This window comes from Aquila chrysaetos, chromosome 8 (genome assembly GCF_900496995.4).
Source record: "Aquila chrysaetos chrysaetos chromosome 8, bAquChr1.4, whole genome shotgun sequence".
Lineage (NCBI taxonomy): Eukaryota > Metazoa > Chordata > Aves > Accipitriformes > Accipitridae > Aquila > Aquila chrysaetos.
The window spans coordinates 18484014-18498451 of record NC_044011.1 but is presented as its reverse complement, the minus strand read 5'-3'; the positions used below and the strand labels follow the sequence as shown (position 1 = coordinate 18498451).

General features: G+C 42.6%; 1 protein-coding gene across 5 annotated transcripts in view; it reads right to left on the bottom strand.

Annotated features, from left to right (window-relative positions):
* PLAGL1 (PLAG1 like zinc finger 1) overlaps positions 1-14438 on the bottom strand; it is a 52548-nt gene that overhangs the window by 20875 nt on the left and 17235 nt on the right. For 3 of the 5 annotated variants that reach the window (XM_030022386.1, XM_030022385.1, XM_030022387.2), the window contains one exon: positions 10519-10561. The exons of 1 other annotated variant lie outside the window; for it this stretch is intronic. In XM_030022386.1, coding sequence (XP_029878246.1) covers positions 10519-10537 — 19 coding nt within the window. In that variant the 5' untranslated portion in view covers positions 10538-10561. Of the gene's footprint in view, positions 1-7954; positions 8052-10518; positions 10562-14438 lie in introns of those variants that run through there. One more of the 5 variants, XM_030022389.1, reaches the window with a different exon arrangement.

The following is a 14438-nucleotide window of genomic DNA, read 5'->3' as shown; positions in this document are numbered from 1 at the left end:
AGGCAGTCCTTCCTGCATTCTCCAACCTCTACTTTCAAGCGAGACTTCACAGTATCTGAACACTTCAGTGGCCCACAAGATGACTGCGGTATGATTTACATGCCCTGCGAAGGCAGAGGTAAATCATTCCTTTCAAAACGTCCACTTCAAGCAAAGACTCCCCACAAGAAACGATCGTCCAGCTGAGCAGTGCTCAACATTTGCTGTGCTGTTTTGTAGCATTAGAATTAGCTCCCATGTGCCGAGGGAACAAAGATCAGTGTACACAGCAGTCCAAATCCCAGCCTAATTACAATCATAAGATTTGCATAGCAAACAACAGTAATTTATCCCAGAGTAAAACCATACTGCTCCGTTAGTCTTGTTCAGCTTTCACGTAGAGGAATGCTGCAAAAATACCTTCTGGACATTTTCTGTCTAAGATACATTGCATGTGCAGTATGCCAGTCTTGATTCTTCTTACACAAAGGTACATGAGGTTTTCCTGCCCTGTGGTTTGTTCTGCAGCGCTCCTTGCTGGAAAAGCTTGAAAACCTTGTTCTACAATATAATTTATCTGGCACAAAATTCAAAGTACTCAATTAGCACACAGTTAATCCTAAGTTATTTTCCCATTATTGTGGGCCACTGCCACACATTTCATCTGTAAAAAAATTTTTATGAAAGAAGCCTTACATGTCCTAGGTTTGACACGCAAAGTGCATTTAGAAAGGAGCTGAAGCTCTTAACTGATCAATAATTCATCCTAGTTGTATTATGGTAAAATAGAATTCAGAATAATTTTTTTCAAATCCCGTTAACTTCTGATATTTTGTCATGCTAAATACCCTACTGACTGATCTTCACTTTTTAACTGTAATAACTGATCCCTACTCCAACACAAAAATAGGCGAACATTTCTTCAATATCTCCTTTTCATGCCTCTTCTATCTCATACAACAAAACTTTGTATTAGCAGAGAGTTACAACTGCTCAGCTCTGCATGGAAAAAAAGAAAAAATAAATACATCAGGAAACCACACACCAGGCTGACTTTGCAATCGTAACTGCTCACCTGAGCAAAGGCTGAAAAAACTTGCACTTTCATGCACCACACAGTGTATTATTTGGGAAGCAGGTATTGTATTTCCCATAACCCCACAGCCAAAATAACACCCCCGCAAAAGACAAACAGGGGGAGGCATTCCTACGTGCTTGAGAGGGAAACTTTCAATAGATTTCAAGCAGTGAGTTCCCACGTCTTTGACACACGGAGACCTTGAAGCCTCACAGTCTCTACCTGGTGGCACCAGCACAGACACTGCGGGACATGCTGCTGGAGCAACGTCAGCTCCCTTACCAAGGACTTGGCTGCTGATTGCCATCCCCGGGCTTGCAGGTGAGTGGACCAGAGCCCCTGAGATGCTGGAGGAGGGGGAGAAGGAGTCCTGGCCCTGCGCAGGGGTGAGCGGCACCCTACGAGTAAACGCCTACGCCTCTTTTGGGGCCCCCTCTCCCCGGGGAGGAGAACGGTAGGTGGTTTGCAAACATCCCAGCAATCAGTCTTAACATTAAACATACTCACAGAAACATGACCTCACTCTACTAAAATGTAAAACTTAAAAAATGAGTTACTATATTTGGAGACAGAAACAGAGAAATAAAACAGCAAAGATGCCTTATTGCCACCCCATACATTCAGTCAGACCGGCAGGTCGAGCTAATTCCCTAAAACTGGGACCCGGCCCTGCAGGTGAGCCCAGCGCTTTGGGATCCTGACCCAGGCGCTGACCTGCAGTAACACTTTCCTTCACCTCGCCTCCATCCTCCTGGTGCCCTTGCCTTTGTTCCCAAGAGGAAAGAAGATTCGGAGGGAGGGTACGTCCTTGGGTCTCCAGCAGTGGGAGATCATCTGTCAAGGCACCCGCTCCTGCCTCACAGAAGTACGATCCTGTCCAGCACAGCTGTTCTTATGAAAGGATGCCTCTAGAAGGGAGGTTCAGCACTTATCTGACTGTAAAGAAATCTTCTAACGCAAAGCATGCATGCATTTTCCTGTCAGACACAAGTTCCAGTACGTAAACTCTTCAGAACTCCAAAACTATTTGTTATACAAACATATAAAAGATAACAACAACTATGATTCATTACTAGTTCCTAATAGGGAGTAATCATGACAGTCAAACACATCTGGGAACAGTAAGTTTTTCGCCTGGTGACCATGAAGTACTACAACAGGCATAGCCAGAAGGAATTTAACCAGCTTCCCATAAAAAGTCATCCTCCCACCAATCCCAATGAGGCTTTCTACTGTGCTCCTTCCGTTTAGCAAATCTTAGGAGCAAAACAGTTAGAGAAGCCTCAAAGAGCACAGCCAAGCTGTGAAATTCAGCAACGTGACTACACACAGCAGCTTCAGCAGGTTCCCACGAAGCCTGTGCAGCAGAAGGATACCTGTGCTCTGCTGTGTCTTACAAACGTCATAGCTAGGAGGAAAAGAAATAGTTACCTTCACTGTTTAAACACCTGAAAGGGCAGTAACTTATAGGACTTTCCTGCAAACTTAAAGAAAAAAAAAAAACCCTAACAAACCAAACAGCGGGGAAAGTATGTAGGTGTGATTATCAAGGTTAACTTCACTCTGCAGTCTGAGCTACTGGTTTATCAAAGTTCTTGGTAGGTTCACTCATCTAAAAATGACTTGAGATCAAAGCATTGATTGATTCAAATCATTGTTTGATTGAAAGATAATTAAAAAAAATAACCACCTTCTGGTTATTCTTAGGACTAAAATGTACATGTCACATTTCTGGTGCACCACATCGGGTTTGGTTGCTATCAGAACCCACATACCTAACCAGCACAGTTCAAGTGAAGTCACCTCCCATAGTTTGCATGTAATAGCTTCTAATCAGCACAAACAAAGAGACTTCTCTCACTGCTGAAAGCTGAATACATTTCAAACAATCAAACTGAAAAATGCAGTTGGATTTTTCAGGTTTTTTTTTTCTTTTCCTTCTCTCCCTCTCCCTCTACTGGTTTGGCATGAAATCATATAAAATTAGATCCAGAAACAGGGAAGGAGGTTAACAGCAAATTCACAGAAACAACTGCTATTTTTTATGAGAAACACCCTCAGTCAGCATAGCCTGGTCCTACAAAACGGCCAGCAAAAGCTTGCTGTGAGCCAAGCCCTCTGCCCATCTCCCCCAGCAGCCAGCAGCAGCTAGTCCCGGTGCAAGAGCGGGGCTCCTTGGCTGCGACACCTTCTTGCTTTAGGTCTTCACTAGCACTGTCCAAACTGCACTGCTTCCATACTGCAGACAGCAAAACTAAGATTCCCCTGTCCACAGAAATACAGACAGCCATCAAGAGAGTCATATTCAAACTGCTCATAAGCACCCTGTGGCTCCTGAGCTACATGTTGGACCCCCTAATCTACATCTCCCACAGTACAAGTTTTACCTCCCACAGCAAAAGCAGCTTTAACTGGTCTCAAGCACTTTTCTTTTGGGAAGGTTTGTGGCAGGCTGGTTGATATATCTTAGTGTCAGACCTTTTAGTGTATAATGTTAATGCTACTGCTGCAATTTAACACAGACATCAGAATCTTCTATCTTTACTCTAGCAGAAAAACCCAAGCACTTATATCTTCCTAAATGTATGTATGTATAAACACACATGCGTGCAGCCACACACACCATATCAAGTGCATTAATACAGCCGACGATTTTATTCATGGCAGGTCAACACCACAGCTCCAATTCTGATAAACGAAGTGCAGCAATTCTAATGACTAATGCTTAGTATTAATTAGTTGAAATACTTCCAACCCTTGCAACATTCCCTTAAAAGGGAACCTTAGATTGGGTCTCTCTGTCCTTCCCTGAATTTGGTTGTTACTGGCCACCAAGTCCAGATGTCATGCGGAGAAGACTGGTGGAGGGCTCGGTGACAAAAGCCACCTCTCCTTAGGAAACCAGCCCAAATTGACTCTTGTTCTTCCATTTGTAACACAACTTCAAACACGGACTTGCAGGAACTTTCCCAGCAAAGATGCTAGTGCCTGGGATATATTTCTAGCTGCTTACTGGTAGAAAGAACCAGGCAGGTGGACACGGTCTGGAGAAGGAAATATGAGTTTACTGTAGGACGCAATGAGGATGCCTGGCATGACAGAGCGGGTTGTATTCAATCCTGTGGCTGGAGAACTTGAGGTCTTTAGAGGCAGTTATAACTAAATGAAGCAAGCTACAGCCACTGGGAATAAAAGTGCAGTGTAAAAACCACAGGACCCACTTCTGCAGGTAGAAGTCCGTACACTCGGCCCTACTAATGTGCGAGTAGCCGCGTTATGAAAGAAGGAAGTCCGTGTGGAGAAGTGAATACATGGACACTTAGGACTGGTGGGGGCTGAGACCTTGCAGAGCCAGTCCTGAAAAAACACTCCAATCCGTATTACATTCAGCGGAAACGAAGTCTGAATAAAACTGGAAAATCAGTTAACTTTCTCAGCGAACTGTCCAAACCTCCTACTGGTATTCCAATTCACCCAAGAGAACAAAAAAAAGTTATTTTTAAATTTTTGACTAATGAATCCTAAAGCATATATTTAAAATACCGAAATGTAGGAGTCGTCTTTTAAAAGCACTGGGTTTTGTAAATGAAGGGTCATTAACAGCTTCGCAGAACAGCTTTAGTTCTCACTATGCATCACCTTCATAACAGAGGACAGAGCCAACAACTTCTGTTATACTTGCCTAATTTCCAACATGAAAAGGATGCTTGATTCCCAGCTTCTCTGGGAACAAAATCGGTAGAAGACTCTCATCCTTAGCCTTTATGATCCTGTTAAATTATGCTCCTTTTTAAGGCATGAAGGGACTTCTTTAAAAAAAACCATAGACATTGGGAAGCTCTGCTGCTGAACAGACACAAAAATGTATTTCTGTGAAAAAAATACTCACATGTGCAAGGTTGTATCTGTGCTTCCATTTACTTGTTCTCTTTTTCCTGAGATCTAACATATACTTCTTTTTTCTACTCTAAAGACTTTAAATGGGAACCATAAGATAACTATCTAACATCTTGACTGATACTGTACTAAAGAAGTTATGCCCACCTGAGCTTCTTTAACAGACTGATTAAGAACGGGTAATAAAATTGGCAGCAACAGATTAGGCAGCAGTATAGTACATTTCCCTTACAATAACTATTCTCCTCAGGCATAAGGACAGCCTTGAGTCTAGTTCTCCAAAACAGAGAATTACAAAGTACATGATTATAGAGTATTATTGGAGAATTACATCTGAGAGTTGCATGAATTTGTGAGTTTAGAAAAAATTGCAGACTTTTTCTGTGGATGAAGCACTCTAAACTCAAATTATAACGTATCTCCATAAAGCCCTATTTATTCTCCTGTTGACAGTCATCTTAGTTTGAGATTAAATAAAATCCAAACACTTTTTCTACATTCCTGATTAATTTGTAGTTTCTTTAAACTTTTCCAAAAGTCACAAAAATAACAGTAGTCTCTATTACTAGAATCTAAGAAGCAACTTTGCAAAGCAAAATTACAAAGAATTTGCTCCCGTTTTCATACTTTCCTAGCTCGAAGAACAAGACCAACAGATGGTAAAGGCATCACCTTGGGGGAAATGCACCATTCCTCAGATATGTATTTGTATAACCCTGGTCATTTAACATGCATATTTACTTAGAGTTGTGTATGATCACATATCCCACTTTGTATTTGGTGTATCTTACTCTATTGGTTGGAAATCAATTATTTTATACTCCTTCCACTTCAACATTGCCAGTAGGTCACAACAATATTCATATTTTATAAAGATCCTTGATGTTAGAAGAGGCAAAGGGACAACTATCTTGCAAAAACATCACCATGTACTTCCCTGCACACACCTGGCTAAGCACCTTCCAGTTCACTAAGTTAAACATAACACGCTCTGCCTTGCTTTATAGTCCAAGTAACAGAGAAAAAATGCTACCTTCCTTGTCACACATGAATCATCTACTCTTTTCTCCATTACAGTAACTAAAAAAGCTCTGATCAACTGAGCTTTTCACGACCATAATTCTTTTATATTTACACCATTACAACTACCCAGAAACCCTCACCAGTCAACATTTTCATAACACATCTAGATTACAGCATTAAAATGACCTACAAATTAACCTCCTTTCCAACTTAAGTGTTACCTTTAAATTAGCTTTAGCTTTAAATTTTAGCATCTTCCAATGCCTATCATGTATACATACACTTAAGTGAGGTCAGAAAACACTCCTGACACATTTGGATAACAATGACGACAACAGAGCCCACAAACATCAATATCAGGCTGCCTGAGCTTAGTGTTTTTACATCTTTGTCAAAATCATAAATGCACTTTCTTTTTTTGCTTGTCCCTCTGAAAATCTTGGAAACTTAAAGGCAGAAGTCACAAGCAAAAATGTTGATGCTCTACAATCAAGCAATGTATTTTCATTTTCAGGATCACAAAGTATTTTAAAGAAAGCATGTTTGCATATGGAGCCCCAAGGCTTCTAAGAAAAACAGGTGAGTTGTCTGCTGCAGAGAAGAGCAAAATGAGACAAAACCAGTAAGATTACTAGCTCAAAGTCACTCAGAGGAAAAATGCCAGACTGAGGAATACAAACTACTCCGATAAAACATGAAACTTCCCAAGCACTTCCCCCAAAATTAGGGGACTACTCAAGAGTTTTCAAGCAACTGCACACATGCACAGACACTTTTAATCAGGTTCGTAACACAAACCCAGCAATTCCTACTGCCATGTAAGAACGAGGCAGCACAATGGCAATTCTGTTTGGAGCTTGCTCTTATGCTTAAACTGACTAAAGAAGAAATGACATTACTTAACTTTTTTTGCTGCAGTCCTAAGTGGGCCACACCTGAAAGTTGTAGCTATGTGAGCTCAGAAATCTTCTTCAGTCACCACAGAAACTAATATAGAAACTCTGGCGATTTGTTCTCTTGTTTTCAGTAGAAAATTTACATATGAATTACACACCAAATTCCTTCAGTCTGATAAACTGTTCTGGACTCGCATGAAGAAAATAATGCTTCCTCATTATCATCCTCCTCTTGCTATTCTTTGCTGTCTTTACAAAAAAACTGTACATCTAAAACCAGCAAGTGCAGTGCTAAGTCCATCTCTTGCTTTGAGTCTACGCATAGAAACAGAGGTTTGGAAATATATCCTTACATTTCAAGGGATTTTAGATTCCCAGATTTTCTGCCAGTCAGGCCTGCTTGTTAGTCACTGCCTTGTGCATAAGTACTAACACAGCAATTTATTCCAGTCAAGAAATCATCTGATGCAATTCAGCTGATTCTCAAAGACACAAAGGATTGCATGTAATAGCCTGCCTGAATGACTGATGCTCAGGACCTGACTGCAAGACCCAAATACCAAATTTTTTCCTATTACTTTTCATATTCTTTAATCACCATTAGATAAAGAGCAAATGAACATACACAAAGGCTAGAAACAGCACAAAAGTCACTTAGGTGTTTCTCATGACAGAATACAGTTCAAACACCGTTTTTGCACTCAAGAACAAAAATGCAAACATTTCATAATCGCACTATGTATGGGAAATCAAAACAATCCTTACCTTATTTAAAATGGCATTTTTAGTAAAAGGTCGGGCTATGCTAGTACAAGGTGGCAGGAACCATGCCATCCTCCTTCAGCAGACTTTTCCAAACACCCCTGTGTTCAACTAAGTCTAACTCCGCTCTGTTTTGTTTCCCTAGGAGGACCCATTCAGCACCATGTGCTCCTTTTCAGCTGTCAATAAACAGAAGCGGTGAATTCCCCAGCGCTTCACAAAGCTAGTTAGCCATAGCCATTCATTTCTTCAGGAAAACAGGGCATTGATTTCAGCAAATTCCCAGGGAGCAGCTACAACAAAGAGATCAAAGACCCACCTCCTTTCCTGTGAGGCTTTGGCCGGCCAGGCCGAGAGGAGCAGCGACAGGTCTCCCGAAGAGCGGGCTTGAGCCCCTCCGACCACCGCGTGCTCCATTCACGCCCGTCGCCTTCCTACATTCCCGGGACAGCCCCCGGCGCTAACCGTGACAAACCCCTACATTCAGGCAGCATAATGTACTGCACGCTAGTTCATCCAAGGATAAAAAGAAAAACAAGCTCCAAGGGAAGTCCGCTGCTTCCCTGACCAGCTGAGCCTCAGTAGCTGCCAGACGTTTTCTAAACTTCTCTTTTTGCCCTTAGCTTCTCCATCTAAAAGAGAGAAACACTTGCTACCTCAAATTCATCATGCCGAAACTTCACTGGGATGTTGGCTTTTTTGGTTTATTTCCACAGGCTTGAAGACTTAGCTGCTGGAGTTTGATGTCTAGCTGTAGCAGCCCTTGTATTGTGCAGCCATGACATTTTCTTTGGGCAATTTGCCCCAGACTGCAGCAGTTTTTTCCTAGGAATCTAGGGGGTTTTGTTCTGGTTTGGTTAGATTTTTTTTTCTTTTTAATTATACATCTAGTCTTCATCAATGTGACCTGGAACAAGATTTTTAATCCTAGAATTTGACTTTGTATTGAACCAAGCATTAGTGAAATACGATGCTGTGGTCAGGCTTAGGGACTGGGTGGTTAGGCTACATGTCTACTACCAAACACTAAGAGCCAGAGACTTTTCCATGGTGCTGAGACCACCTGGCATCAGCTCCACGTGTCTAAACGCTCCTCATCTCCTTCCCTCCCCCCCCCCCCCCCCCCAGTTTGGTTACATCCAAATTCCTTACCTGGAACACAGCCTGGTAGATGTTATCCCCAAAACACACTTTGGTGTTGTTTGTTAGCATAGGCCAGTACTAAGCTCATGGGCTGGCTCTGCACTATTTATTTATATAAAACCAGACAAAGATCTGGAGTCACTTCACATCTGTACAGATTTGCCACATTATTCTTTAGCATTCTTCTGCGTACTGACATTTTTCCAAGGCACTACCTGGCTGTCACAAAACCCACATGCATGTGTACTCCCATCAGCTGGAACCTGGAAAGTAGTTTTAAGTCTTTCTGACTCCAATGGCAGTCACATGTTCTCATTTCAGAGCAGCGACATGGCCTGGTTTCAGCTGGGATAGAGTTAATTTTACTCTGTACCACTGGTATTGCCTCGAGGCTATTCACATGTCTCCAAGTGAGAAGACAAATGTCTATCCCTCTAGCATGACCGAGTATCACAGGATCTGCCACAGCACAAGCTGTACAATACTTTGTGAGAAGACCAGGGACAGGTGGTAGGGATGATTGATCATTGCACAGAAGACAGCTGAGGACACAAGGAAATACAGAACTGCAGAATTATCCAAGTTGCAAGTGACCTGTGGAGATCAACTAGCCCAGCCTCTTGTTGAAAGCAGGCCCTTAGATTAGCATTACCCAGGGCCCTGTCAAGCCTTATCTCGAGTATTTCCAGTGTGGGAAATTCCACCACTTCGCTGGGCAGCCTATTCCAAAGTTTAATCGATCCCACAGTGAAAATGCCCCTTACATCCAGGAGCATCTCCCCCAAAGCAACTTGTGGCCATTGTCTCTCGTCGTGTCACGGTGCATGCTTGGGGAAAGAGTGCTTCCACCTCCCTCTCCACAACCACCTTTTTTGTACTGGAAGACCATGACTAGATCCACTTGCATGCTCCCTTCTCCAGGCTGAACACAACTGACTCCTTCAACCTCTACTCAGGTGACAACTTCTTTAACCCACTGATCAGTAGGAAGAGCGTGAGAGAGGTGCTGATGCTGAGATGAAGAGAGAAAAATGAAACTGCCAGGGCACAAATTAGCTAAAACAGTCAAACCAGCTTAAACAACTGAGTAGAATTGAAGAGTCTTAAGTGATTTTGACCAGGACCACTGTGCAGTCACCCTGCGCTCTCTCCTTTCTTTAACATTTCACTCCTGACAGCAGATAGCTTAGGCTGGAGCAAGAGGGTGCAAGTATCGAGGAGACCTGAGCAGTAGTTTTTTGTGGTAGTTACGACAGCAAAGTGTAAGGATATGGCACTTGTATGTTCTTCGCTGTTGAAAAAGAAGGATGGCTAATAGTGATGAGGCCTGAGATTTGGATGTGACTTGGGATAATGATGCCTTGGAAACACTGGAGTTAAATTCACAAAGTGATTAAAAAACCCCAAGCACATCACTCAGTAGTGATCTGGGATGGTATTTGTGCCAAAGATAGATAAAACATTTTAGATAGAATTGTAATTTTAAGTCTCAATGAACCAGTCTGTTCTTATACATGGGCCAGATTTTTACCATTTTACTCATATTAAGTCATGCTTTACTCCAAGAATAATCCCGTTGATTATAATGGTAATATTGTTCCACAGATGTCTCAGAAGAAACGCAAATGTAAAAGCAGACATTATACTTAAGATAAAAAACATCAATCATGAACACATCTGGGAATCTGATAAAAACATATGGTACAAAAAATCACTGTGGGATGATGGAAATGTACTTACATAGCAGGTCTGTGGACATGTCTACAGATCAGGCAAAGGAAACCTACATGAAATAAATGAAAAAAGAATGATCAGTTTTCTGAACTAGCACTATTCATGTTTAAACCTCATGCCACTTATCATATGCATAGTTTTTTAGTTCTTTAGGAAATGGGGAGAACATCTCTAGGGAAATCTAACATGGAAGGATTTCAATTTGTAAAGGAAAAGAGTAAATCCATCTATTTTTTACTCCCTAATAAATGATTCCACTTCATTTCACAAACAAAATGAACTGACAATATTAATGTAATGCATTTTAATTAAGAGCAGTTCACTGTATCCCTTCATTAACATTATTAAAACAGAATTTTCAGGCACTGTGTATTTTACCCCATTGCATGCCATTCTGTGTTTGAGCCTGCTATTTCAGGTATTCATCTTAAGAGTCCTCACCCTTGCAGAGTCAAAAGGGAATATTAACTAGATATGGGACAAGACATTTTATTTGCTCTCTTGAAAGACTTCTGGAGACTTCTAGATTTCTGCTGAACTCCGCTCATCTTGTTTCCTTCCCATTCATCTGCTGGTTTTTGACTGAAATTTTACTATAAGCACACAGGAGCAGAGTCTAAGTTTTCTGTAGCTGTCTGAGCAGTCTCCAACACAGCAGGATCCCAATGTGTGGATAAGGCTACCTGGAGCAACAGAAATAATATGGCACGTGATAATAAGGGGGCATGCAAATAACAGTATGAATCACATCAGCTTATGCCATTTTGTTGTGTCCTGTACAAACCTTCAGAATTTCAGGCAGTGTTTGAAGGTGTATGTATACAATTTAGGGTGAAAACTTGACTCTGATGAAGACAACAGTATTTTGTTGCTGACTGAAATGGGTCAAAGAAAGCATCTTCATTTTTAAAAATACAATGATCGTTAGTAAGATACCTCCAAATTAACTGGAGCTGGTTGGGAGAACTGAGGGAGGAGGAGTATGTATGAATGCAATATAGACAACAGGAAAAATGGATGGCAAAGAATAATGAGAACTGAGAAGGGAACAGACTCAAGGAGAGTGAGGAAGTGGTAAGGTAAGGTGAATGCAGAGCACAATGAGGCAGAGAGGAGTCAGTGGCCTACTGATGAGAATTTGCCGAGGAAAAAGCTGTGACTCTGCCAGGTTGTCCATAAGGAGGATGAGGAAGCTGAAATCCAGCTATCTGCTGAAATGTACAAGCACGCTGTAGTGCCATTTTGAAGGTTGAGAAGACTAAGGTAATGCTTCTAGTGATCCACTGTAAGCACCTAAGCTGCCGTCTTAGCTTGAGGACATGCCACTTGTCCCTGTATACAAAAGCAGCCGTGCTGAGCATTCCCCCAGCATTTACTCAACAATGATATACATACAGATCATCATTACCGGGCAACATAACAAGTATGCCGATTACATTAGCAAGTTAACAACTGATAAACCTACATATCCTCATTTAAGTGCTCACAGACCCAATCCCAAGACCAAGACACACAAAGTTAGTAAATCAGACTTGCTATCTTACCATGTGTCTCATCACAACTTAATCAAATCCCCAAGGATTCAAATTGTCAATCCTAGCATAAAAGACATTATGTAAAGAAAATGTATTTTATAGATGCTTTGCACTCTGCAATTTGGAAAAGTTCTGATGTCAAAATATGAAGGGCTGCCTGGTCTTTCCTTCCCGTATGCTTAAACATGTCTTTCAAGCCTATGCTGCCTTCACCAAACAGAAGAGAAGTAGAAGCTTTGCATTTTAAAGAGTGATTTGCAGTGGTGGGTGGTGAGGGGTAGTTGCCAGGTATACTGTAGTCTTTATTGCAGAAAATTCGTATTTTCAACACAAAACCAAAAAGATTCCTCCCACCTTTGGGCTGCACATATTCCCTAACATCAGTGGGATAAAACTGACAGGGAGCAGCTCATTAGAGACCTTCAGTGGGGAAGACACTACAATTGCCCATGCACAAGCATCCCGTGTCTTTTGAGGTGCCCTAGGATATCTGAAGCACCCACATGAGGCTAATAGCTATAATATTGGTTATACAGGGTAAAAGAGTCCCTCCTGGACCAGAAGCTAGAAGCCAGGCAGGACTACCCAGGGCATCTCAGACAGCACTAGATGCTTATGTTTCAGCAAATTAAATCAAGTCCTACAGTATTGCAGTTTGTCTGTTTTTACAAGAAGCCAAGCAGCAACCAGCCAGGCTGCTGGTACATCATTTGTGTCTGAGATCAAGGGGACTGCAGATGAGGCATGAAAAAACAAGTGCCAGCACATCAACTTCTCTTTTGTAACCTCCATGCTCTGCCAAAACAGCTGCCTCCGGTGAACATACAGCTTATAAACTGCCTTTTGTCTCTGACTGGGACTGTGTGTAGATGTGAGAGAGAAGCAGTAAAGGGGCCTGCATGTTAAAAGGACATCAGCAGGTCCTCTTTCCAGGTGAAAACAGCCACGCTGAGAGCAGGCTTTCTAAGCAGCAAGTGTCCTAGCCCGATTTCCATCAGCCAGAAAACACTTAGTTTCTGCAAAAAAACCTACTCTGCAGTTTCACTCCATTCTGACTGAGAATGAGGCACTTGTCTGTGGTGTTAATTTCTAAGAATTTAGGCGTTGCAGAGGGAACAGTGGACTTTAATGGCATCCATATGTGACTGTACTCACGCCAACCTTTGTCATCCCCAGACACAGCAGGCTACATGTTGTCACTGTCAAACCAGTGCCATCAACTAATAAAGATTTCATCCCTCCACTGAATTACTAGGCAAAATGATTTAATTGTGCTGGCATTCAATCTGCAAGGCAATTACCTGGTAAACTACCACAACACAACAAGCTCTCCCCTTCCATATGGTCTGAGTTAGTAGTATACCTTCATCCTCCCACACCTGGTGTGCAGCAGTCTCCTGTCATGAAAGAGCCCAGCCCCAGCCCATCTCCTCCCTGACCCCATCCCGTCTGCTATCCAGCCATGTTCCAGTGATACTGTGGTCCATGAACTCCCCAGTTAAGGTTTGGTTGAATTGTTCTGTGGTGTCACTTTGGTGGTAGAAGAGGGGGCATGGGGAATAAGGAGCACATACGCCAGCTGGGACAGAAGACCTCTTGACACAGAGACTGTGACAGGTCAGAATGACATCAGAGGGACCCAGATGAAGAGCAGCATGGTCCAGAGCAACACAAACACCTATAAGACACCTCCACTGCAATCAAAAGGCTAATCTGCTGCTGGGGTGGGGGCAGCTATCAGAAGCTTGAGGAGGTTCTCCATTCACCTATTACTCAGAAGCAGCTATGAAAACCACAGCAGAAAAGTGCTACTGCACAGGTTGGCTTTTCCCTCCCGTCCCTCTTGCCCGTGCTGACAGGGCTGCCTTCTCCTGCGGTCTGGAGCCAGGAAGGAATCGGGCCATGACACTGCCATCTCCCTGCTGCCCCTCATGGCATTAAAGGCGCTTACCAGTACAGGCAGGTCACCTTGTAACGACCGCTATTCCTAACAGTTCTCCTAGGACGTGGTCAAAGGTACAAGACTCTGCTGCAGAAGATTTGCCCCAGAGAATGAGGGCACTATGAAGAGGATAACCATAAATCACTGAAGCGTTTTTCTCCACAGGCCATCAAAGCCTGAGAAACTTTCTCTTTTTTTTCCCCCGTACGGTCCTCTGATGAAGCAGCATTAGCAGGAGCAACCCCATAGTGCCCAAGTCCAGCCCTTGGGGAGGGCACAGAGACTACAGACCAAGAGGAAACACCTCTGTGAGGGCATCCCCATCACTGCAACACAAGCCACTTCAGGAACAACAGAGCAGGAGGTGCACCAACATGAGGAACTGCTCCCCTTCTAGCTGCCGGTCAGGACGTTATCTCTGACAGACAGGGTGAGGATAAGCACAGCAA